Below are 25,578 nucleotides of genomic sequence, written 5' to 3'. Positions count from 1 at the left end.
TTTTTCCCCCCAGGCCATTTGTTGAGTGTATACTATTTGGCAGATAACTTTCAGGTATTTTTTTTTTTTATTGATGTCTTAATAGTTTATAACATTGTGAAATTTTGGTTGTACATTTTCGTTTGTCAGTCACCATATACATGTCTCTCTTCACCCTTTGTGCCCACCCTCCCCCCCACTTTGCCCTCTGGTAACCACAATACAGTTCTTTCTGACCATGTGTTGGTTTATATTCCACATATGAGTAAAATCATGCGGTGTTTGTCTTTCTCTTTCTGGCTTATTTCACTTAAAATATTACCTTCCAGGTCCATCCATGTTGTTGCAAATGGGACAATTTTGTCTTTTTTTATGGCTGGGTAGTATTCCATTGTGTATATATATACACCACATTTTCTTGATCCAGTCATCAGTCGAGGGACACTTGGGTTCCATTCTAACAGGCGTGAGGTGATATCTTAGTGTTGTTTTGATGTGCATTTCCCTGATGATTAGTGATGTTGAACACCTTTTCATATGCCTGTTGGACATCTGTATATCTTCTTTGGAGAAGCGTCTGTTCATTCCCTCTGCCCATTCTTTGATCGGGTTGTTTGTTTTTTTGTTGTTCAGTTGTGTGAGTTCTTTATATGTTATGGAGATTAACCTCTTGTCAGGTGTTTGTTTTGCAAATATTCTCTCCCAGCTGGTGGGTTGTCTATTCATGTTGATCCTGGTTTCATTTGTCTTGCAGAAGCTCTTTAATCTGATGAAGTCACACTTGTTTATTTTTTCTTTAGTTTCCCTAGTCTGACTATGCATGGCGTCTGAAAAGATTCCTTTATGACCAATGTCAAATAGTGTGCTGCCTATATTTTCTTCTATGAGTTTTATAGTTTCAGGTCTCACCCTCAGGTCTTTGATCCATTTTGAGTTAATTTTTGTGAATGGCGATAGCAGATGGTGCACTTTTCATTCTTTTGCATGTGGCTGTCCAGTTTTCCCAACACCATTTATTGAAGAGACTTGCTTTTCTCCATTGTATGTTCTTAGCTCTTTTGTCAAAAATTAGCTGTCCGTAGATGTGTGGTTTTATTTCTAGGCTTTTCAGTTCTGTTCCGTTGATCTGTGTGTCTGTTTTTGTACCAGTACCATGCTGTTTTGATTACTATTGCTTTGTAGTATGTTTTGAAGTCAAGGATTGTGATGCCTCCAGCTTTGTTCTTTTTTTCTTAGGATTGCTTTAGCGATTCGGGGTCTTTTGTTGCCCCAAATGAATTTTAGTATTCTTTTTTCTATTTCCGTGAAGAATGTCATTGGGATTCTGATTGGAATTGCGTTGAATCTGTAGATTGCTTTAGGTAATATGGACATTTTAACTATGTTTATTCTTCCAATCTATGTGCATGGGATATCTTTCCATTTCTTTATGTCATTGATTTCTTTCAATAATGTCTGATAGTTTTCATTGTGTAGGTCTTTCACTTCCTTGGTGAGATTTATTCCTAGATATTTTATTCTTTTTGATGCAATTATAAACAGTATTATCATTTTGAGCTCTCTTTCTGTTAGTTCGTTATTAGCGTACAGAAATGCAACTGATTTTTATAGGTTTTAGGTATTTTTTTAACCTGTCTCATTTAGTTTGAAGTAGCTACTGTTCACCGGATTGCACAGATGAGAAAGCTCTGGCTCAGAGAAGTGAAGTGGGAAAGCTGGTACTTGAATCTAGGCCTGTCTGACTCCAAAGCCTGTGTGCTGTACAGCCTTCGTGATTCACATAGACATATTTTTTGAAACAGTTAAAGTTTATCCCCTAATGTAAGTGTGAGTGCCTTTAGAGTGAAAATATTATTGAAAGAGATTGTCTGTGTTTGAATCTTGGCTCTACTGTGTACTTTTGCTTTGTGATTTTAGTTAGGTTATATTGCCTCTTTGTGCTCTAGTTTCCTTATGTGTTAAATGGAGACAGTAATTGAGATTGTTGTGAGGATTAAATGAATTAATGTATGAAAAGCTCCTAGAACAGAATGCCTGGTACAGAATCTGAGTTCCATATATGTTATTATTATTTTTTTTTATGTGAGGAAGATCAGCCCTGAGCTAACATCCATGCCAATCCTCCTCTTTTTGCTGAGGCAGACTGGCCCTGGGCTAACATCTGTGCCTATCTTCCTCCACTTTATATGGGACACCACCACAGCGTGGTCTGACAAAACGGTGCTTCAGTGCACGCCCGGGATCCAAACCCGGGCCACCAGCAGCGGAGTGCGTGTACTTAACCACTAGCCACTGGGCTGGTCCCCATGTATGTTAAATATTAATTAGGAGTGGAATATTTTCTCATTTTATAGATATAGGAAACTGAGACCCAAAGAATTTTCTCAGTCATCTAGCTTTTTAAGGTCACATAGCTGTTAAATGGCAAAGTTGAGTTGTTTTTATTTCAAGGCCTGAATTTTATCCACTACGTTAACCATTTTTTAAAAAGAGAAATTCTTTAAGAATGTGTTGTAGTTTCTCCCTATCTGCTTAAGTATGCCAAATACAATTTATCTTTTTTTTTTTTTCAGTCAGATGGATACAGCAGGGAATAAGCATTGGACTGCAATTTAGGTTCTGGACCTGGCCTTGTCTCTGATTAGTTGTGTGATCTTAATATCTCTGATTGTAGTTCATTTATAAACTGAAGGGTGAATGGAGTTGGGCCAGATAATTTCTAAGTTCCTTTTACAGCACCAACAGAATATGATTCTGAGATACACTGCTTTTATCATGAATTATTGCATTATGCTATAATACCTTGAAGTTCCCAGAGCTTCTTGATGTATGCGTAGGTTGGTTACTCTCTATGCCAAATGACTCGAGTGCTATACTTTTATATTGGTGATCCACAATCTCCCCACTACATCAGCTTTTTCTTAACGTTCTTCCCACTTCTCTGCTTTCAGTCTACTTTTTTAATATGGTTGTTTTATTGGTTTTATCTTTTGACAGAGAAGTTTGTGGATTTTGTTTTCAGTTCTTAACTGAACACATAGCAATCTGTCTTGGCTGCTGGATTCACAGCTAAGTACTGTATGATTGAATCCCCTAGAATGGAGTAAGGTTGGGAATGGAAAATTCCCTAGACTCTAAAGTTGTGTAGTGCTATCTTTATACGGGAGGTATGATTTTAGTGACAAGAGGATCTTTGAGATGTCTCTTACCATGGGATCATGTGTTAGTTTGTTTCTTAACTTTATTGTATAAAAGGACTCCATGAATTGCAGCATGTGTGTGTTCTTTCCTTACCTTGATGTGATATTTGTAATAATCAAAATAAGTTCCATTTATTAGTTCAGTTACATAATCATTTTTATGATTGATTAAAATTGAGCTTCATTGGCTTATTTCAGGTGGATTTTGTAAATCAGAGTCAGGGAAGTTGGTTACAGGATATGAATAGTTTTGCATGTAGGTCACAGCTGAGTATCATTTGACTGGAATCATAGGTCTGCTTTTTCATTTGCAGTATTGGGGAGAGTTAAATATCACACCTGTAACTTTCCTCGTCCCAAAAGTTCAAAAAAAGATTTTCTTTCTTTAGGATAGCAACTGATAGTATTAGGAAACTGTTATAGACAGTAGTCTTATAAGGAGATTTCCTTATTTAAAGGAAATTTAATTTAAAGGAAGCTGTTTGTGAGTTTATATACTCGGTGGTATGTAAATTATTCCTGATCCACATAGTTAAAGCATGTGTTCTATTTTATTTATTTTTTTTGAGGAAGATTAGCCCTGAGCTAACATCTGTTGTCAATCCTCCTCTCTCTTGCTGAGGAGGATTGGTCCTGGGCTAACATCTGTGCCCATCTTGCTCTGCTTTATATGGGACGCCGCTGCAGCGTGGCTTGACAGTCAGTACTTCTGTCTATGCTCGGGATCCGAACCCACAAATCCCGGGCCGCCAAAGCGGAGTGTAGGATCTTAACCGCCATGCCACCAGGCTGGGCCTGCATATGCTCTATTTTGATGGTCACTCTCTAGTTGGTTTTTTTGTTTTGTTTTGTTTTTTGACAGCTGGACTTAGAATATATAAGGATTTCATCAATGCTCAGAAGAGTTTACTTTTACCTATCTGGAATAAAATCTCATAAAGGTGGAACAAAGGTATAATAAAATAGTGATTAGGCCTCTGGGCAGAAATATACAGTGGGATTCTGGCCAGAGTCATCCATGGGTAATGAAGTCAGGATCTAGTAAATATTCAGGAGTCTGACATAACAACAGTACCTATAGGTTGAGGGGGATGTAGGGTCTCTTGGGAGTTAGGAGAACAGAGCCAAAAAAGCATTCTGAATTTTAGGCCTAAAAATGATTAAAGAAGAAACGTTGTCTGATGGCAGTATCAAATGGAAAAGCCTCATGGTTACAGTCAGCTGTGGTGCTATATTTTCATGTGTCTTATCTACTTTTCGAATAGGTCTGACTAATGTCAATTTCCAAAGGAATATTTCACGGTTAATTGCAACATTGTTGCCACAATGGTAGTATTATTTTTTCAGGTGGTATTTTCTATTGAATCTGTGTCTGTTAATATATTTATCTCACTGAGTGCAAGTCAGTCGGCTGCTGCATTGTGTCTACCAGGAGGGTTACTTTTCTCGCCATATCACATAGGCTCTCGGGCCCAGGCCTTCAAAGGTTACAGTAGTTTTTTGTTTGAAATGAGGTAATTTTCCTCTATAGAGATTGTTTCTTTTTATTCAATAACATATTTAGGGGTTCCACAGTCAGATATGAAGCTAATCATAAGTAAGAATTTTTGAAAAGTTATTTTTCTTTTTCTCTTGCCAGGTGTATTCTGGAGAACAGGTCTTCAAACATCCTTACGGTATTTACTCTGAGCTGTCAGGGGACTCAGGCTTATGAGGAGGTACTGCCACACAAAACAGTGTCTAGTGAAGACAACAAGAAAGAGGGGAAAGGATCGGAAAAAGAAACTAAAACACCATAGAAAACCATGGTAGGTTATTATTTACGTTTCCTTAATTTAGTTAAAAAGATTCCAATAGTTTAAAATTGGAAGTGTTAACAATGAGGGCAGGTGAAAAACAATGGTGTTGATTTTTGGTTCTAGTGTATCAGATGAAGATGGCACTCTGCTATTGAAGCAAAGCAAATGAGTTCAGATTTATTACGAGCCCTTTAAACCACAAGATGGAGCCCCATGAGCCTGCAGGCCATAAATTATTAAATACAAAGGAGAGAATACTCATAAATAATATTTTCTAATAAAACTGGCGTTAGCAAACTGATACAGATGGCTAAGGTGAACTTGAGCTTGGAATTATGTAATTTTTCTGTACTACCCGAATTTCAGTTTTTTCCTATGGAAATTAAAAATCCTGAACCAATCTGTTAATTAGTGATATGAATGGTGTAGAAGTTTATAAAATGTGTGCGTATTTAACTCAAAAGGCCAGCTTTTTTCCACATGCTTTTAAAATAATAGGGTCAAGTGTTGGGTATATTGGGGTCATGGAACTGAATATCAAGGAAACCTTGCTTTTTGTGGAAAGTTCATACTTAAATTGAATTTGAAATATTAGATGAGGTCATAACCTCTGGTGCTTAGTTTTTTAATTGGTAAAATGTGCTGAACTTTTTCCCCCTATTGGTTCTGGAGGATGTTGTGTGAATTTTTTTCCTAAGTATAAGTGAGAAAAAGCTTAAAAAAGATGTTATAAGTGGGAGAAAAAGCACAAAAATATTAATCATCAGTATGTTTGAAATATGTTGTTTAGCAAGTTTGATGATGTTTCTTTAAGTGTTCGATTTCTAAAAAATTTGTTCTGGGGATTATAACTTAGTTGACTTGCTCTTTAGAGAAGAAATTCTAATATTTTAGTTCTGGATGGCGGGGAAAAAATGTTAACTTGGGATTTTCTCTGTTATTTAGTTTTATGGTGAGATGTAAAAAAACGACAATGTGACTTGTGTTTCCTCCCATATGAATTATTTGCCTCTTCAACTCCTTTATGTATTATAGTCTTGATGTTCTTACAACTTAAAGAAATGCTTCATATATATTAATTTGTCATACTTGATGAAAATTCCTTTCCTATTTTATTCATTTTAAATTTAGCTTCGATTTTCTAGTGTAGAAATTTTTTTATGTAGTTTAATTGGTTGGTAGGTGTTTTCCAATTTCTTCTATTGCTTTGCTTCTTAGATCTCAGGGATTTTTTTGACTTTGCTTATTTATTTATTTATTTATTTATTTATTTATTTATTTATTTATTTATTTATTTTGATCGAGGTCACATTGGTTTATAATATTATAGAAATTTCAGGTGTACATCATATTTTGATTTCTGTGTAGACTGTTGTGTTCAACACCAAAAGTCTAGTTGCCATCCATCACCATACGCATGTGCCACTCTACCCCCTTTTGCTCTCCCTTAGATCTCAAATTTGAATGAGAACTTTCTGTTTCTGCATAGTTCTTCTAATTTAATTTTTTAATACAGTTATATGTTACTTAACAGGGATATGTTCTGAGAAATGTGTTATAAGGCTATTTTGTTGTGCAGACATCATAGAGTGTACTTAAACAAACCTAGATGGTATAGCCTACTATACACCTAGGCTATATGGTACTAATCATATGGGACCACAGTCGTATATGTGGTCCAGTCATTGACTGAAATGTCATTTGTTATGTGGCACATGACTAACTGAGTACAGTCATGTGTTTCTTAACGACAAGGATACTTTCTGAGATGTGCATCGTTAGGTGATTTTGTTGTTGTGTCTGCATCATAGAGTGTACTTATATAAACCTAGGTGATATAGCCTACTACACACCTAGATGATATAGCCTACTACACGCCTAGGCTTATGGGACCACTGTTATGTGGTCCCTCGTTAACTGAAACATCATTATTCGGCGCATGACACTTAGTCACTCACCATAAAACTAAATGACAAAGAAAATCCCTATTTAACCTTTTTTCTGCTTCCTTTTATAGGGGACAATGATACTGTAGTATTAATTTACTAAAATCCAAATTAATATGATTTTTAAACATTCATTTTTGAACAAAAGAGACAAGACTGGTAAAAGAATTGCACATATTTTATTTTGTGATAAAGACTTTAAAACAAAATACCATCTACTAGTACATAATTTCATGTAAGTAAAGAGACTGTAGCCACCCTTTAAATGGAATACTTTATTTGTACTTTATGGAAACTCACCAAGTTGTCCTTGTTCATTTTGTTGTGTACTGGTACAAGTGTCTTCATGGTATTTGTACATTTGGAAATATTCAAAGGTTTTTGGATGTGTGACTCATAAGTGTGAAGGATCTACTCTATTAAATTTTCATGAAATTCATTCTATTTCTAGGCTCTAATCTGCTCTACTGATTTCTGGGCCAGCATGTCATTTTAATTATTGCTTTTTAAATTTTTGATATTTTGTTTTAGTATAATGGTACCACCCATCCCTCTTAGTAGAATATTTCTTGATACTCACTGATTTTTTTTTTCCCCAAGTGAGCTTTAAAATTATTTTTGTTTAGTTTTTTGTTGAGTATTAAGTAAATCTATCCTGAGGAGATTTTGATTGAGAACGTAATACATTTGTAAATTAGTTTGGGAAGTTGATTCTTTTGCAATGTGTATTTTCCGCATTCTGGAATCTGGAATGTCTCCTACTAATCTATTTTAAAAACTAAAGCCTTACACCAAAAGTTTGATGCCAAATAGTAAACAACATTCTAATGTGATCCATAGTTTTTCTATAGTGTTCACACATAACTTTGTATTTTGTATTATTACTGTATTATGAAATCTCAATTTTTCAATGTGTAAAAGTCTCTAGCAGTTTGGAAAGTAGTGACTGGGTATCATGAGTCACCATCATGCATTTCTAGATACTGCCTCAAAGCTGGGAAGTATCTGTTTTTCACAGATGATGGGTGATATGGGTGACCTTTTTTGAAGTGGTGTTCAAAACACACAGATTCAGCTAAAAGGTAGCATATACGTAATATGGAGTGTGACTGGGTGACCCTTACCAAAACATGAATGAAAAATCTCTAATTTTCTGGTGTAGAGTTCAATAGAATGGAGTTTTACTTCCTATTCCTGAGCAGTTTTTTATTTTCTCAACCTTAACTATTTCACAATGGTTTAACAATTAATGCTGTGACCTGACATAAATATATTTGTATGTCATCCTTTTCAGGTAACATTTCTTTTATTGAAGTAATTATTTTCTTTCTCCTTCTGACAGAGATCTATTAGATCTTTTGCCAATGATGATCGCCATGTTATGGTGAAACATTCAACAATCTATCCATCTCCGGAGGAACTTGAAGCTGTTCAGAATATGGTGTCTACTGTTGAATGTGCTCTTAAACATGTCTCAGATTGGCTGGATGAAACAAATAAAGGCACAAAAACAGAGGGCGAGACAGAAGTGAAGGATGAGGCCGTAGACACTTATTCCAAGTGAGTATGGCCTGACCTTTGTGGCACTTTACTATAGTCCTCAGAAAAGCCCAGGGTCCCATCCCACTGGATTTTGTTTGGAGTATGATGTTCTGTGGGTTTTCTCATTTATATGACTGTAAACAGGGAAGTAAATGTTTGTGGAATTTTTCTGAGTTAATTTTGAAAGGAAAGCAAAAGGGAATAATGATTAGACTAGAAAAAGAAGATGGACCTGTTCAGGATATCTTTTGAGAGTGCACCAAGTCCTTTAAAATATTCTCTTTTGGAGGTTATGATACGTCATCTTTTTTATTTGTTGGTTTAACCTCCTAAATTTGGAAATAAATAGTAGTGTTTTTGGTCTCTGGGGAAATCATAAAATGTCATTTTTGTCAGGTATTTTAAAATCCTGATGTAGAAGAAAGAGTGCAGGAAAATGTATTCTAAAGGTATTTTTTACTGTATCTACTTTATTGATTCCCAGGATCCAGCAGTGTCTTGCATGTAATAAATGCTCATTGGATATTTGTGGAGTGAATGAAGGCCTAATGGGAGCCAGAGTCTTCAACAGTTAGAGCAGAGTATTCTCAGTGCTGCAACAGTAGTAAGAGATTAGTGAGATGAAGCTGAATGATAACCGGAGTCAGATCATGAAACTTTTTATGCCATGCTAAGCTTAGAGTTACTGTTTTGAGCAATGTCACTATGATTGGAATAAGTATATGATTTACTTTGAAAGACGAAGCTCATTTGACTGTACTGTATTAGTAGAATTAGGACGTTACTTTGGCTACAACTTGTAAATTGGGAATAGGGGTTACAGAATTTTTTCTGCAGCTGTCAATTCTAAATCAATGTGATAAGTAGATAAAGAATAGTAGGAAAGTATTGCTAAATTGATTTTCTTCACCGAAAGATAGCATAACATTTTCATCTGCAGATGAAAGATAATCAGTATTAGTTTTCAGCTGAAGGACATAATTCCTTGACTTTGTTAACTATTTACAGGTAATATATACATTGTATTGTAGATTTGTCAGCTTGAAGGTTCTTGGCGGTAATTGAGTTTTTCTCACATAAGATAGCTTGGAAAAGATACTGTCAAATTTGGGGGTTCATGTTAATTAGTAATATTATCCAGTAATCTAGCTCTATATATCCCACTCCCAGTGCAAGTTAAATAGTCATGCACTCCGTGTTTGTTTTTATTTTATTTGTGTTCATACCCCTTTTAAAACTTTTTTTTATTGTGGTAAAATATATTTAACATGAAATTTGCCATTTTAACCATTTTTAAGTGGGGTTCAGACCTTTTTAATACATCTTCTGTTGTTTGTTCTCAAGGCTGGCAGACTTGTGGAAAGTACTCCTGCAGACTTTTGCTTAACTGGCTCAGGTCACTGTGCTTTAAAGGTTTTTAGAAGATAATGTGCTCCACACTTTCATTTGGATTTTTAAATATAGCTCTATGTGTGGATGCTCTTCGTTGTCTCCATAGTCTTTCCATTTTGTGGTACAGTCCCAGCTTAAGCACTTGTCTGATTCTTCCCCTGTAGTGGAACTCAAGGAGTACAGAATGATTGTGTCTTTATTTTATAAACCCGAGGCAGACACAGCTTCCAAGAACAGAGCTGTGTTCTGGTAAGAGACACATATTGTGCTCTTGATGTATGTGCTAAGTCCTACAAAGGGCACAAAGACAGGTGAGGGCTAGCTTATATTTATTAAGTACCTTCTAATGCCAGGCACTGTCAGGCAGCTTTTACCTGTGCGTTTATTTATCTTTTTACCAACTGGCTCAAAAGTCAAATAAATTGCACAAGGTTCCACTGGTTGTATTATTAGGAGTATTAGGACTCTGTTCTTAATTTTAAGTAATTCCCTGTATTTGGGTCGCTTGCTTTGTAATACCTCCTATATTCAAATTCATTATTCCAATTCAGGACTGAATTAGGACTTAGTTTCTCTACTTAGTCGTGCTGTCTTCTACATGATAAAACTAAGTTCTACAGGATAAAACCATATCTTAATTATGATATAGAATTTAGTAAATGAGCTAATAATATGAGCTAGTTAATAATAGCTACCGTATATTGAGTGCCCATTACTGTACCAGATTATTTTTCAGATTACCTTACAACAAACCTACTAGTCTCTCCTACTGTCCTCCTAGCCCAACTCCACCTCCATTTTACTTATGAAATTTCTGTTGCTTCAGATTTGCCTATGAAAATAGAGTGACTCAGAATCATTAACAAACTTTAATTCGCTGAAGGTCACTGAATGAGCGTGTGTGGTGGAGCCAGGATTCATATTCAAGTCTGTTGGACTCCAGATCCAATTTTCTTAGTGTCTTTGCTTCAATTTTCCATGACTAAAATGTGAAAGTATAGAGCAGGGAGAGATTATATGCTGGTTCTGGGGATCAGAAAAAACTTCATGAAGGAGGTAGCATTTGCACTAGGCTCAGAGGATGGGTAGGGTTTTGGCAGGCAGTGAAAGTGGAAAAAAAAAATCACAGCAAAGATCTAGGTGTGAGAACATATAGGGACTGCTTAAGGAATAATAGCTGTCATTTATTGAGCTGTTAATATATCCCAGACTCTGGGCTCAGTTCATAACTTACATTAAATTAAATGATATTCTCAGTACCATTCTGTGAGGAAGGTATTATTCCTTTTTTACAAGTGAGAAAGTAGGCTCGAACGAGTAAAGTACTTTGTAATTTGTCCAGAGTCACACAGCAAGTGGCAGAGTGAGGATTCGAACCAGGAAGTCATGCTGTCTCCTAAATTGCCTCCCACTATGCTAAGTGTCTAAGTGTTCAGTGGGACACCAGGAAAGTAATACACAGAGTGCCATCCATGTGGTGCTTTTGTAAGATTATTCTGGTTGCAGTATATTGTATACAGTAGATGGGAGATGGCAGAGGTTAGTCAGTAATGCCAATGAAGAGGAGATTATTGAATGAAGAATAGATGAGAGGTAATAAGAGCCTGAAAAGAAACTAGTTTGAAGGCAGTGGTTTGAGAGTGATTATGGAGAAGGAATTCATAAACTACTGTTAGATTTGGGCGAATGAGAAGATGAGAGGACAGAGATACAGAAGAAGAAAGAATCAAAGATGAACTGACTCGGTTCTTAATATTAAATAATTCCCTACACTTGGGTCATTTGCTTTAAAATCCTTTTTATTTCTTTCTATATTTGTACCACCCTTATAGTTTTTCATTGATTTAATGTTTATTGAATCTCCAAGGTGTGCCAAGCACTGAACCAGTGGCTGGATTATTTATAACTTTTTGTCTTGTTTTCCCTGCCACCATTTGTTTCTTTCCTTTCTCTTTTCTCTAGTTGTTCATTCTCCACTCTGCTGACTTTTGCCCAACTTTGCTGATTCTTTGCCTCTGCCTAGAATGACCTCTTTTCTGTCTAACCAAATCAAGACTGCTGAAGTCAGACTTTCAGGTTGCCTTGCTTGACCTCTCTGACTTTTTTTTTTTTTTTTTTTTTTGGTGAGGAAGATCAGCCCTGAGCTGACATCCATGCTAATCCTCCTCTTTTTGCTGAGGAAGACCGGCTCTGAGCTAACATCTATTGCCAATCCTCCTACTTTTTTTGTTTTCCTCAAAGCCCCAGTAGACAGTTGTATGTCATAGTTGCACATCCCTCTAGTTGCTGTATGTGGGATGTGGCCTCAGCATGGCCGGAGAAGCGGTGCCTCGGTGCGCGCCCAGGATCCGGACCCGGGCCACCAGTGGCGGAGCACGTGCACTTAACCGCTAAGCCACGGGGCCGGCCCTGACCTCTCTGATTTTGACCTCTCCTTCTTCTGAACTTGGGAAGATGTTCTTTACAACCATAATGATGTAAAGAACCTGAGTGTTAACGGTCAAACCAACTTGAGTCTGAATCCAGGCTTTGCCATTTTACTCTCTCTGTGAACTCGAACAATTAATTAGCTTTTGTGAGATTTACATTCTTTGTCTTTCAAATGTAGGCTTGTTGTGAGGTTTAAATGAGAATTTGTGGTTTGCAGTTTGTTCTCAGATGTTCCTTTCTCTTCCCCTTTTAAGCAGGTTACTGCTTTACTGCAGTGTGAGTCTCAGGAGCAGGAGGGATTAGGTTTCCTTTAGTATGTTTTTCGTACTCAAACACTTGCTTACTTGTTTAATGACTGCTAAGCTTAGTTACATTTTTCACTTGTGGTTAAGGGAAATGAACCAATAAGAAACTTACAGTGTTAAAAACAAGGATAGACGTTAACACTGTTGTTATGCACCATTCATGATTTGATGTTCTTTGTTTGTTCTTTCAGCTGCTACTGGGTTTGGAATGCATATACTAGCAGATTATCTTGGTCACTTCCTTCTTTCCTTAGCTCTTTACTTTTATCACATTATTCTGCTTTCTCCATAAACTTTTGTGGATTCCTAGAATGGTACAGCTAGAAGGGATGAGCTAAGGCTCATCTAGCCGATAGCTGTTTTACAGTTATGGATACTGAGCCAGCAGGCACCACTAGGTGTGGAGTCCAGGTCTTTTATATTTCTCCCCTGGTGCTCTTTCTCAGTATACGTGGTATATGTTTCTCACAAATTCTTTAATGACTAAGAAGAAGGTAATAGGAGGAAGTTGTAAAAAATTTGAAAAAATGTTTGAGGATACAATATTTTTGGATTTTCCTAAGCAATAAAGACGTATAATAAAGAATTAAAAGATCTATAGTCTGAAATATGCTCTCTATTGATTCCTTGGGGAAGATAGATACTTTATGAGCCTTAAATTTGAGACTTAATTTTGGATATCTGGATTTGCATACTCCCTTATCAATTCATATGGATATCCAGGAAGCCAAGTGATGATCAAGTTATAGTTTGGGAAATAGGTTGTAAAAGTAATCATTCAGACTTTTATTTTTAGGGATCAAGGTGGTCGGACATTGTGTGGTGTAATGAGGATTGGCCTGGTTGCAAAAGGCTTGCTGATTAAAGATGATATGGACTTGGAGCTGGTTTTAATGTGCAAAGACAAACCCACAGAGACCCTGTTAAATACAGTCAAAGATAATCTTCCTATTCAGATTCAGGTGAGTACAGTTTAATTACACCTCTAGGAGAATTTGTGAAAATAGATAGTGATCTCGATGAATTCAATAGCAAGAAATTGGTAATAGTAAAGGGTAGGTACAGACAGAAGGAATACCACTTCTCTGCATCAGTGACTCATCCATTACATGTAAACTTCTGGTGATTAATACTCAGGATATATTTACCAAATTAAGATGGCTATTAAGGTACAGTCTTAAGTTTTTCAGGTGTGTCTTGCTGCGAGTCTTCATGTTTTCTAGACTAGGTCTTTCAGCATTATAAAACTCTTGGAAGGGATGGTGTAATGCAGAAAACAACTGAAAGATCAAAGAGCCTAGACAACTGGAGACTTTCATAGATGATAACTTTTAAAATTGAAGACTCAGTTAATTTAATAGTCACCCATTCATTCTGTTAATGGAAAGTCACTATTAATTCCTTATTTCCAAACCTTTTTCACATTGGGATGCCTTTAGAAAATTTTAATGTTAGCATGCTTCCTGGAGGATGCTGCTGAAAGATCCTCCGGGCTGAAGGCAACTGGTTAGTCTGGGGTTGTGGTCTCCCTAGGACCTGCTCTGCCAGCCTGCTCCGAGGGCCAGTTGCATCACTAATGGGGAAGCTATGATCCTCTTTCAGTTTCAAATGTGTTATCTGTGGTATAATTAGTTTATAGCTTTTTGATGATTTCAAATTAGTTAGTCCTTATATCCACATCACATAGTTATCAACCGACAAGGTCCAAACTTTGAGTTGTTGAATGCTCTCTTTTCTTTTATTGGTTTCTTTTATTTGTATTTCCTCTAAAAAGGCTCCCCCTGCCAAGTAGTAATATGAATTGTAAATTTGTTTTTATTAGCTTTGTTACTGGATCATTTTCTTTCCTATTCATCAGCTGATCTTCCAAACCATCTTCCTGATTTTTTCATTTACTATTCTTGACGCTCAAATTTGTGTTACTTGTTGACACATTCCCCTATATTAATTTTTGGAGCACTATTTTATTTTATCCTCTGCCTTAAATCTTAACATACGGTTTTCTAAGTGACTGAACAAACATATTTGGCTTTTCCATTTTCAATTTTGATGAAGAAATGTTTTTAGTCTTTCATAGGGTTAAATTTATTTCTTTTAAAAAATTTATTTTAAATCTTTTTGTGATTTGGGGAGGGAAAGTGGTAAGCTACATGGAGTACAGTAAATTTTTAAGAAACGGAAAGCTCAGTAACGGGTTTCTGGCTAACTATACTTTTTGTTATTAGAATGTTAATAAAATTCCTCTTGTTTCCATTATTTTTTATATTGTTTTAAAATCTGATGTGTATTTCTGCTTTTATTATAGTTGAACATTTTCACTCTTAAATCTATAATAAAATAATAATCAAAGGGTTGGACATATTAGAGGCTTTTTCAACCATCTTATACCCCTTTCTGTTCCTTTTAGTGAGTCCTGTTTCTTATGAGAGTGGTCATATTCCTCAGGTGTGTCAGGGTGGAAAAAGGGTTGAGAACCAGTGCTATAATAAATCGAAGTTCTTATTCTGAGAATCGATCACATTTCTCCAGTATTAAAGATACAGGAGATTGGGCCAAGCTTCAGTCTGCGTTAATAGAGCTGCTTCTGTGTGGATCACAACTGTGTGAACTGCATTTTTTTCTCTCCTGAGTGAGGGTCTTTATTTCTGGGCATCACAGTTTTAAAATGTTCTTGTCGAGCTAGGAAGTATTCAAGGGAGGGACCCAGGGGAGAGTTCAGGCTGTGTAAACCATTTCAAATTTGAATAGACTGTGGCTTTTTAGGCTAGAGAAGACTAAAAAAGACACAAGTATCTTTAGGTCTTTGTAGGGCTTCTTGGAGAAGATAAAAGAGGCCTGAACTCTAAGACCAATGGTGGACATTATGAGAAACATATTTCAATTTAGTATAGCCAATAGAGTTATCCAGCAGTGAGACCAACTGCTTTGTGTGGTGGTTAGATCCATTACTATAGGTATTTGGGTAAAGGTACTCAAATAAAATGGGGATGTAATTGTACACCCATCTCAAATTAAATTGTATACATGTACACACACATATATGAGCATATATACAGACAAGCACACAAACATTATTATTATTATTACTAATAATATTTCAGAAAATCATTTTAAGTGTGATTTCTACCTTTACTTTCTGCCTCCCGCTTGTTTACTTGGTGTTTGTGTGGAAGACCAATCTCTAATATGATATGATCTTATTTTCTTATGAATTAAAAATCTTTTTCCTGACCACTTACCACAGCAAATCTTTCAATTATCTAAGTACCTTAATTAGTTGAGGTTGTACCATACCTGTTCTCTATGTACTCTTTTCTAGGGTGATTTTAGAACTTCCTTGAGCAAGGAAGGAGAAGGATGACTAAAATGAGAAATCACTTATAATTAGTCTAGCCCCAAACTCATGCCATATGTTTATTACTTTGGATGTGTTTTATGGTGATCTGCATGCGTAATTGAAAAATTTACTTTGACTCATTGTGTGATGGACATCTTTAGTGTTCTTATAGTGGCAAAATGAATGTGAGCAGTTTTCTGCTTTTTCTCTATATTCTGGTTCTGGTTTTTCCAGTCACTGTGTGACCTTTCCCTTCCTTGGATTCTTCTATTCAAAATTAGGATAATGAGTTTTCTGTTTTCTATCTTTTTTGGAATGTTTAATGATAAAATGCTATTTTTATGTAAATGGCTTTGAGCTCTTTTAATGCACATTGTTGAGTAGAGACCCAGTAGTATTTCCATTCAGCTATTTATGTTAGGTAATAGACACAAAATTGCATCACCAAGAAAGGCCCTGTGTAACTTATTAAACTATATATTTAAGGTATAATAATATATTAAATATAACTTAATATATGATTCTAATTGGTGATTGTTTTGTGGAAGGCCCTTAAATTATGTGTATATAATTGTATGTTAAAAGAGGCAACGTTTGTTTCCCTGTGATGTCCCATAATGATAGGCCTCTCTGGAATGATCTCTGAGACCTGTTGTTAGAAAAGGGAAGTTACCTGTTACACTAATTTTTTCGTTGGTGAGTGACTGTGCAGAGATCCTTTTTCATTATTTCTTACTTGTTTCTCTTTAAAAATCTATATAATCTTACATAAAAATCTACATAATTTTATATTTTTAAATCCTCAGCAAGTAGGAGTTCCTGTTTAGGATGTCTTATCAAAAAAGGTATTGGTCTAGAGAGCTATTCTCAGCGATTTATTATTCTATAATAGTTCTCTGTAGTAATTTCAAGAACAGTAATTAACCCTTTATCACATAATAATGCTGTTGGTATTTTACTTTCAAATAATAGAAAGAATAGTTTTAAATATTGCTTAATAATTATATAGATGGTTGACATTGTGGGTTGCCTTTTGAGGGATGGAGAAAAAGGGTTTACTGGTAAGTTGGGAGGAGAGAGGAATGTTATCCCTAAACTAAAGAACTAGTTAAAGACTTTATTTACTCTTTTGGCACAGTAATACTAATAGTTAATAACATATGAAAACTAAGGGGCAATCATTCCTTTTTTTTTTTTTTGAAATTATACTCCAATTAATTGGGTGTTTTTGAAATCTTGGTGACTTTCAGAAACTCACAGAAGAGAAATATCAAGTGGAACAGTGTGTAGATGAGGCATCTATTATAATTCGGAATACAAAAGAACCCACGCTAACTTTGAAGGTGATACTTACTTCCCCTCTAATTAGGGACGAATTGGAGAAGAAGGATGGAGGTACACGTGTATATATATGTTTTTGTTTTGTTCATGTAAGATCTCTCTTGAATACTATGTTAAGTATGCTTTATAGACTTAAGAAGTAACCGTCTTTATGTGTTTTATGCTACTCATAGTATTTTAAACAGCTTTGTTTCTACATAATCACTTTATTTTGCAAAAATACATACATTCAAGATATAAAATATATTAATTCAAAAACCTATGCTTATCATTTAGTCTTAACTCTGCTTTCATTTTTATACTATTTTGGTGTTCTGTTTTACTTTTTCTAGTGTTGCATTGTTATTGGTATCAGGCAATCTATTCTGTGTAGTTTGGCTGTTAGGTCTGGTTCTAGGATTAAATGTGGTCCAAAACAGTATTGTTTTCAAATATACTCACTTGTTTCAAATTACTCATTTGCACATTGCTCTTGACTTCTAATAACTATATAACCTTCTAAGATTTATGTTTTACCTAATTGCCCATGTGTAAATGTATTTTATATTATAAGAGAGATAAATTGAAGGATTGATTTTTTTTTTTTAGTAAATAATCTTTAGTAAATTTTTTTCTAGGTTTGTGATCCTGTTAACATTCTGAATATGATATATGTGGGAATCGTGCTTTAAACTAACTTTCTTCTGAAGTTAAAAAGAATTCCTGTATGGCAATGTCATCCTTATAAAAGTAGAGTGAGAAATCTATTCAGTTTTGAGAAGTAATGGTGGAGCTGGGCTTCTTTTCCTGTTGTTTTTATCCTGTCAAGTTAGCTTGTTTCTGCCTCTCAGTTCTGTCCCTACAAACTTGTCATGTGATATTTCTCCTGTGTCAGACCTTTGACCAACTGGCACCTCTCTGTCATGACAGTTTAGCGGCAGTGCAGCCTATCTGGTCCAGTGGGGACTCGAGGACTCCCTGTTGCTGTTTTTTTCATCACTAGATGTTCAACAAGTCCCATTGCTTACTCCCTTACCTGAAATACCAGTGCAGTAAGAAATATTGGTCAGTTTCTTAATTTATTTCAAGTTGATGATAAAGGTAGAAAAATACACATTTACCACTGACGTTAGAACTTCGAGTTTTGGCAGACATGACTCATAGGATCTCTTTAAGTAAAAGTGATAGACTCCTTTTAAAAAAAGTTTTTTGGGGTAACTAAAATCAGCTATACCATATCCAGCAGATATAAAGTAGACAAATTTATGAGTCATATTTTAAAATTAAAGTGCATTCAATCCATAATTGGGTTTATGCCTATACTTTTCTTTTTCTGTATTTAGTAATCTCTAACACCTCTGCAGAACCAATGTTAAATGGCTTAATTTTTTTAACAGCTTTACAGTTCACCATTAACTGTAGAACTATAAAATGATTTCTGAAGTATCAAGATAATTCTGTTAATTCTGGTAAGCTGTGTTCTACTTGACCCTCTAGTGTAAAATCAACCATTTCTAAGTATAGTTATAATCATAGATATTATTAAAAAATTATTTGAATATAGAGAGATGAGAAAAAGACTGAAGTTGCCAAAGACTAGGTTAATTATATGTTTGCTTGTAGCTGTAGGCATCTCTTCCATTACTTCTTTGCAAGTATTAACAGAATATCAGGCGTCTTTTTTTCCTGTGGCTTTGTGTACTTAGGTGGGATTTTGTCATAGTTTTCGGTGATACCCTTAAGCTTAGTGTGTTGCCTTTATAATTTTAATTTCTGTTCAGAGAAGCTGAAAACTGATTCTTAGTGTATTGCACCCTTTCTAGAAGACTTGTTTTTATAGAATGGAATTTGTAGTCAAGTAGGAGAGTCATAGTCTCTGTTCAAGGTGTTTGGGTTACTTAAGGATCCGAAGACCTCTTTATGAGCTGAATCTCATCAGCTGATGTTAACATGATAGTGTGGGATCAAGTAAGGGAAAGAATCAACTTGGATCTAATATTTTACATGGTACTTCCTCTCCTTTTGAGTGGCAGAAAGAGTTGCTTTGCTATTGTCCTTAACCTCCCAGCCCTGTTGACTCACTTGTTATCTTTTATAATTTGCTCCTTTTGTCTAAACTGGGCTTTGTCAAAGACAGTTTTTTTTTTTTTTGTGAGGAGATCAGCCCTGAGCTAACATCTGCCAATCCTCCTTTTTTTTTTTTTTTTTTTTTTTTGCCAAGGAAGACTGGCCCTGGGCTAACATCCGTGCCCATCTTCCTCTACTTTATATGGGACGCCGCCACAGCATGGCTTGCCAAGCAGTGTGTTGGTGCGTGCCCAGGATCCAAACCGGCGAACCCCGGGGTGCCACAGCGGAGCGCGCGCACTTAACTGCTTGTGCCACCCGGCCGGCCCCTCCAAGACAGCTTTTTGATCTGCGCCAGCAGTTTTGCGTATTCCTGGGCAAATCTGAGCATCCAGCGTAACTGAGCATTTGAGACCTGGGCTGTACAATTCTCCAGGACTTGTTTCCTCACTCTAGACAGCTCTTCCCCCCTTAAAGCAGTTCTTTTCAGCTGCATGGGATGAAAGCACAAGATCATTTGGGTTCCAGAAATTTCTAAAACTGAGACATCCCTTTTTAGAAACCTCCACTTATTTTGTTTCTCAAAGTTTAAAAGAATATGCATCGTAACTTTTTTCGAGGAAACATTTTCCTGTAGAATCTCAGCTTCTTCTCTCCCCACAAAACAGACTGTTCACAATGCATATACACCTCACATCTTTCTCTTCCCACTCTTCACTTGCCATATGTTTGGGTAGAATCTGAAAAAGGGAAAAAGTGTGATTGAGAGCAGGCAGAACCAGAGAACTGGGGCAGGTGAGAGCCTCAGACTTCTCTCTCGCGGCTGTCTCTGCATAAGTGGATCTGTCCAACTAGTTGTTTCAAGTCACTGTTTACATTTTCAGTGGCCAGAGTACATGCTAAATCTCTCTAGCATTGTTTACCATTTCACAGGTGAGATTCCTCCTGTGCTGTCAGTCTTCTTTGCATATTCTAACCCTTCACTTGAAGGCCCTGTAGAATAACCATTCCCCATTACTGCCTGCTTCCTGCTAAAGAAGACATAGGAGAAAAACCAGAGACCTTGGTGCCTGGCAGCCAAGTGCTTGATTCTTCACTCCATTAGTTACTATTGCTGTGTGACCTTGGACAGGTTTCTTCATATTTAAAATATGAATAATAAATACCTTAGAAGTTTGTTTGAGGTTAAATGAGAGAATTTGTATAATATGACCTGTACAATACCCAGCACAAAGTAGTTGCTCAGTAAGTAATGGTAGTTACTCGGCTTACTAAAAAGAGTCACAGCGCAAACTCATCTATTCAAACTGCCTTAAGTTCACAGTGAGGTCATGATAGGTCCAAAGAACTGAACCTAAACACAGTTAAACTCTTCAACACCCATTGAAGTGTACTATTGGAATCAGTATACTGTATTTGCTGCAGTGCTACTAATGAGCTGGTTTATTAAATAGCTTATGATTCATTGAGGGCAGTTGTCTCTTTTTCTTTACCCTTTTCCTTTATCCTTAACACCTGGAATGGTACCTAATACATAATAGGCAGTCAAAAAAAAAAAGTCTGTTAGATAAATTTTCATAGCCAGCATATTGTCTGATTAAATAGAACAGGCATTAACCATGGGCATCTCAGAATTCAAGCAATATATATTGAAGATTGAGCTCTGTTAGGGTATTTTGTAACTTACCATGTTTAAGTACTTTCTCATATATGATTTATTTTAATCCTCACAGCAGCCCTATGAGGTAGATAATTTCTGTTTTATAAATGAGGGAAGTCCCACATTTTACCCAGCTCCTCTAAGTCCACTGTGCTGTCCACTCTCCCATTATTGTCTAGGATGAGTGTAGGAGCATTTTAGCTGATTTAGTTGTTCTGAGCAGCACATCCTCTCAGCTTCTTTTGGTGCTTATTATTTTAAACCAGAAGTATATTTGCTATGAGGGTAATAAATCAGCTAATTATTATATTTACAATGCAATTTAAAACCAGGTGGATAGGGAAACTACAGAGACTCTTGAGGCTAAGACAAACCTCTGTCCTCAGTATTGGGGTAGATTTTCAGGGGTTCACAGAGAAGTTGCCCAAGAGTCCCTCTACACGTATTGGTGCCAGTGTGAATTTCTAATGCATCTTGGCAGAAGTTCACTAATGTGAGTCCTGCTAGGTGGAAGGCATTAGATTCTCACAGTCCAGAGATCACAGCTGGGATTATAATGATGCTGCAGGCTTTATTTTCCTGCCTTTCCCACTGGCTAGACCTGCACTATTTGGTGCAAACCTTTAGCCATTATCTTTTCAGGGGCTGACTGCCTACTGAAGCATTGAAAAGGAGTCATACTGAGTGACATTTCTACTGTAAATGAGGAAACTAGTGCTCTCTCTGTTCTACCTGAGTGCTGCATTTACCTGTTAACATTATTGTGGCCTGATGTTTTGCGTGGACAGTGGCTTGAAGCATAATGTCTGCTCTCCACAAAGCCTCAAGGAATTGAGAGAAGGGGCTGCCAGGATATCTTCAGGCTAGCTAGAAAAGTCTGTCAGCATGAACTCAGTAGCTCAGCTATACAGACTGTCAAGGCCTTCGTGATAACCCAGCTCAATTATTTTACCTTTGAAGAGCCTGGGTTCAAGCCATATAACTCCTATTTAACACAGTCATGTTCTGGCTTTTCCTTGCCCCACCTGCAGACAGGTGTTTTTGTTAACCAGCAGAGAGTTAGCTTGCATGTAAGGGATTGAGAGAAACTGACCAACATTTCCTGCACTGCGGTGTGTTTCTGGTCACTGATCTAACCTCTAACCAAATAAACAAAGTTAGGCATAAGAGATTTCTTTTCCAGTGCTTCCATTGTTCAGAATGTTTTATGTACCTTCATGCCCTGATGCCACTTTACTGAGCAATAAATTTTTAAAAGCTGCTTTTCTTTGCTTTTGACATTTTTGTCACTCCCCAAGCCCATGCCCCATGCTATTTCTTATCCGTGTTACTGCTCACTGTAGGAAAAAATGAAATGGCTCACAGTTCCATTGTTTTTTATTTAAAGACTCCAAGATACCTTTTTGTCAGAAAAGCTTTGCTTCCCACAAAATTGAAACACCTACATTCAAGTTCATACAGAAATGTTAAACTTGAGGTTCTGCTATGAGAAGTAGCAGTGTTTTATCAGCAGCAGTTCTGTGATTGCCACATTATGTAATTTATTTTTCTTAAAGAATAGAAATATATAAAACTGTATATTATTAATATATAAAGGAAACAGGCAAGCAGGGCTTACAAGTAGCACTGTAGTGCCATATGAATTTACATTGCTTTAAAATAAGAAACTTTGGAGTAGATAAAATGAGATGAATTATTACATCTCCTTTGCTGTTTCCCACCTCACGAATATTGAAAACATTTTGGATCTTTTGACTTTTTGACTATCAGAGCATGAAGAAACTGGCCATTCTGATGGTGATGTAAAAGGGAACCCGGTGCAAGTCTTCTGTTCACTGCCTGTCCCTTTCATCCCCTTCTAGTAGAAACTACTGCCTCCAAATGTTGACTGTCTGTAGCAAGCTGATGTCTCTATTGTTTTTTTACTAAGAGTTTGTTGTTATAATCTGACTTTGGGGATGAAAGAATTTATCTAAATATTTTTGCCATTGTTCCCGTTTAAAAATAACTGTGTCACAGTGAGCGTAAGATATTATTTACAAGCTTTGACCACTGGACGAGAGTACCAGAAAGTTCAAAAAGAGTTTTGGTTTGCCTTGTCTTTTCCTATCCACATTTCCTCTGCTTCACTCCTCTCTTCCATTGCCCCCGTCTTCCTGACACTTCTACGTGGTAAGACGATAGAATAAAACTTAGCTCGCCTTTACTCTTAAAGATTGAGTCTTAAAAAATAAGTACTGTCCATACCTTTTCTCAGGATTACATTACTTAGCAGTCAGTCAACCTTTGTCATGTCTAACTTTTAAGAGATTCTAAGCATTCATTTACAGCAGTTTGTTTTATCTGATACATGAGCTTTACACAGATGCTTGTATTGACCACAGTTAAACATTTTGGTGTAAACTATTCAAATGAGTTAGTTGTACGTTTTATGTCATTACAAAGACAGAATTAAGCAAGTCCAGGAGCTAGATCACCTATGAAGTGAATACCCATAGTATATTTGTTCATGTTTATAAATAAATTCACATCAGTAATTCTTTTTAAGGCTTCCTGTTTTATGAGTAAAAGAGGATAATGAACTGAGACCCTGTGTTGTGAATTTGTTGGCAGAGGTTAATGTGTAATGATGCAAATATCTGCTGTGGAGCTCACCTGGTCAGAAAATAAGTGTGTAGCACTTCAGCCTTTAGAGTGTTGCAGCCAATAAAAAGAACCACAGTTCTTTCTCTAATAGATTTGTTTTCTGTTGGGCATTATGCCTTCAGTTTTAGTTAATGGCAATCTATCAATTAGAATATACAGTAAATTTGCCATAATAGAATCTTGTAATAACTGAGGAAACCAAAAAGTATCAGTGATCTTGTTTCCCATTTAAAAGTATTTACAGGGGCTGGCCCCATGGCTTAGCAGTTAAGTGCTCGCGCTCCGCTACTGGCGGCCCGGGTTCAGATTCCGGGCACGTACCTACGCACTGCTTCTCCGGCCATGCTGAGGCCGCGTCCCACATACAGCAACTAGAAGGATGTGCAACTATGACATACAACTGTCTACTGGGGCTTTGGGGAAAAAAAAGTAGGAGGATTGGCAATAGATGTTAGCTCAGAGCCGGTCTTCCTCAGCAAAAAGAGGAGGATTAGCATGGATGTTAGCTCAGGGCTGATCTTCCTCACACACACACAAAAAAAGTGTTTACACTGTATCAATTCGCCCACACAAACATACACCTAAGTCTGTGACTGTCATGATTATACTAGGAAAAAGTGTTGGTGGACTCGCCTACATCTAAGAGAGTTCTTAAAAGAGAATGGTGAATCTGACTTAATTAAATCAAACAAAGAATTATTCCCCAAGAAACATTTGTTATTCCCCAAGAAACATTTGTATGTTATATGTATTTAAATAATGCACCAAGTCTTCAAAAAGTTTAAAAACCCACTTCCTAGTAGCCTAGAGGAAATACAGTTGGCTGTCTAAACTTGGATTTAGTATCATGTGACATATTAAATATGAATATTTGTCATTAATCACATATTTGAATTCTTAATTTTGCTGATTTGGACCATCTAATCTAACTTTAAAATGTTAAAGCAAGTTAAATAGCTGTAATTAGATAGTATTCTTTGCTGCCCTTTTAAAAAAAGGTATATAAAACTTGAAATGTATTTCAAATTTGTAGTTTTAATAATTTTGGTTTAGAAAAGAAATAATGAGAGATCTCCAAGGTGATACTTGAGGAGTTCACATCAGTCAGGTAGTTTCTGTTAATGAGTCTATTTTGTTGTAAAAAAAATAAAATTGCCATACTCACTATATTCTTAGTATATCTCAAATTGATTACATAAAAGAGCTCCAATTTTCCTTAAGAATTGATTAGTGACTAAAATTCCTTCTGTAAAGAAAAGTTGTTATTGCTCTTGGTCTTAGATTTCCACTCTTTGCACCCCACCTAACGGAGAAGTGCTACGTACCTATTTTGTGCCCTGTGATGTTATATACATGTTTAATAAGATCCCAGATTATGTGTAGCAGTGGTTATTGATCTGTTTACTGAATGAATGCCTTTGTGCTCCTGTTGTACTTGGGCACAGAACAGTTCTGATGACTACTTAAGTAATCAAAGTGCACGTAATTAAAAAAAAAAGCAGCAAAGCCAAATTATGCCATCTTCTGGGAGTCTTATTAGTTCACTCAGATGCAGCTCTTTTTATTTTTATTGTTTGGTTAATTTGACAGAAACCCCTTGGTCAAATTGTATCTGTCTCTCTTTATCCCATTTTCCCATTAGAAAAGGTTGCGATGAAAGATCCTCCGGACTTACTGGACAGGCAGAAATGCCTGAACGCCTTGGCGTCTCTTCGACATGCCAAGTGGTTTCAGGTTGGCTCTTCATTATTATCTTACTGTTACTGTAGCCTTGTGCAGGTTTCATTTGGAATACCTGCCACTTAATGGTTTCTGTGTAATGTATAAAATGGGGGTACTCTCTACCTTATAGGGGAATTATAGGAGTAAATGAGTTAATTTAGGTAAATTTAGTATAGCTTCTACTATAGTTAATGATGTTTAATTATCATATAATCCTTTTTGGCTTAGTACTC

General features: G+C 36.3%; 1 protein-coding gene across 6 annotated transcripts in view; it reads left to right on the top strand.

Moving 5' to 3' along the window:
- Positions 1-25,578, top strand: part of STRBP (spermatid perinuclear RNA binding protein) — a 133,937-nt gene that overhangs the window by 66,543 nt on the left and 41,816 nt on the right. For all 6 annotated transcript variants that reach the window (XR_009215919.1, XR_009215920.1, XM_058523998.1 and 3 more), the window contains exons 2-6: positions 4,819-4,987; positions 8,267-8,484; positions 13,390-13,555; positions 17,181-17,325; positions 25,266-25,357. Coding sequence is in view for 4 of the 6 variants with exons in the window: in XM_058523998.1 (XP_058379981.1) it covers positions 4,985-4,987; positions 8,267-8,484; positions 13,390-13,555; positions 17,181-17,325; positions 25,266-25,357 (624 nt within the window). In the remaining 2 variants the exon portion in view is untranslated. The remainder of the gene's footprint in view (positions 1-4,818; positions 4,988-8,266; positions 8,485-13,389; positions 13,556-17,180; positions 17,326-25,265; positions 25,358-25,578) is intronic.

Source organism: Diceros bicornis, chromosome 28 (genome assembly GCF_020826845.1).
Source record: "Diceros bicornis minor isolate mBicDic1 chromosome 28, mDicBic1.mat.cur, whole genome shotgun sequence".
NCBI classification, from domain to species: Eukaryota; Metazoa; Chordata; class Mammalia; order Perissodactyla; family Rhinocerotidae; genus Diceros; species Diceros bicornis.
The sequence above is the reverse complement of the archived record's forward strand: the minus strand, read 5'-3'. Positions and strand labels throughout refer to the sequence as shown.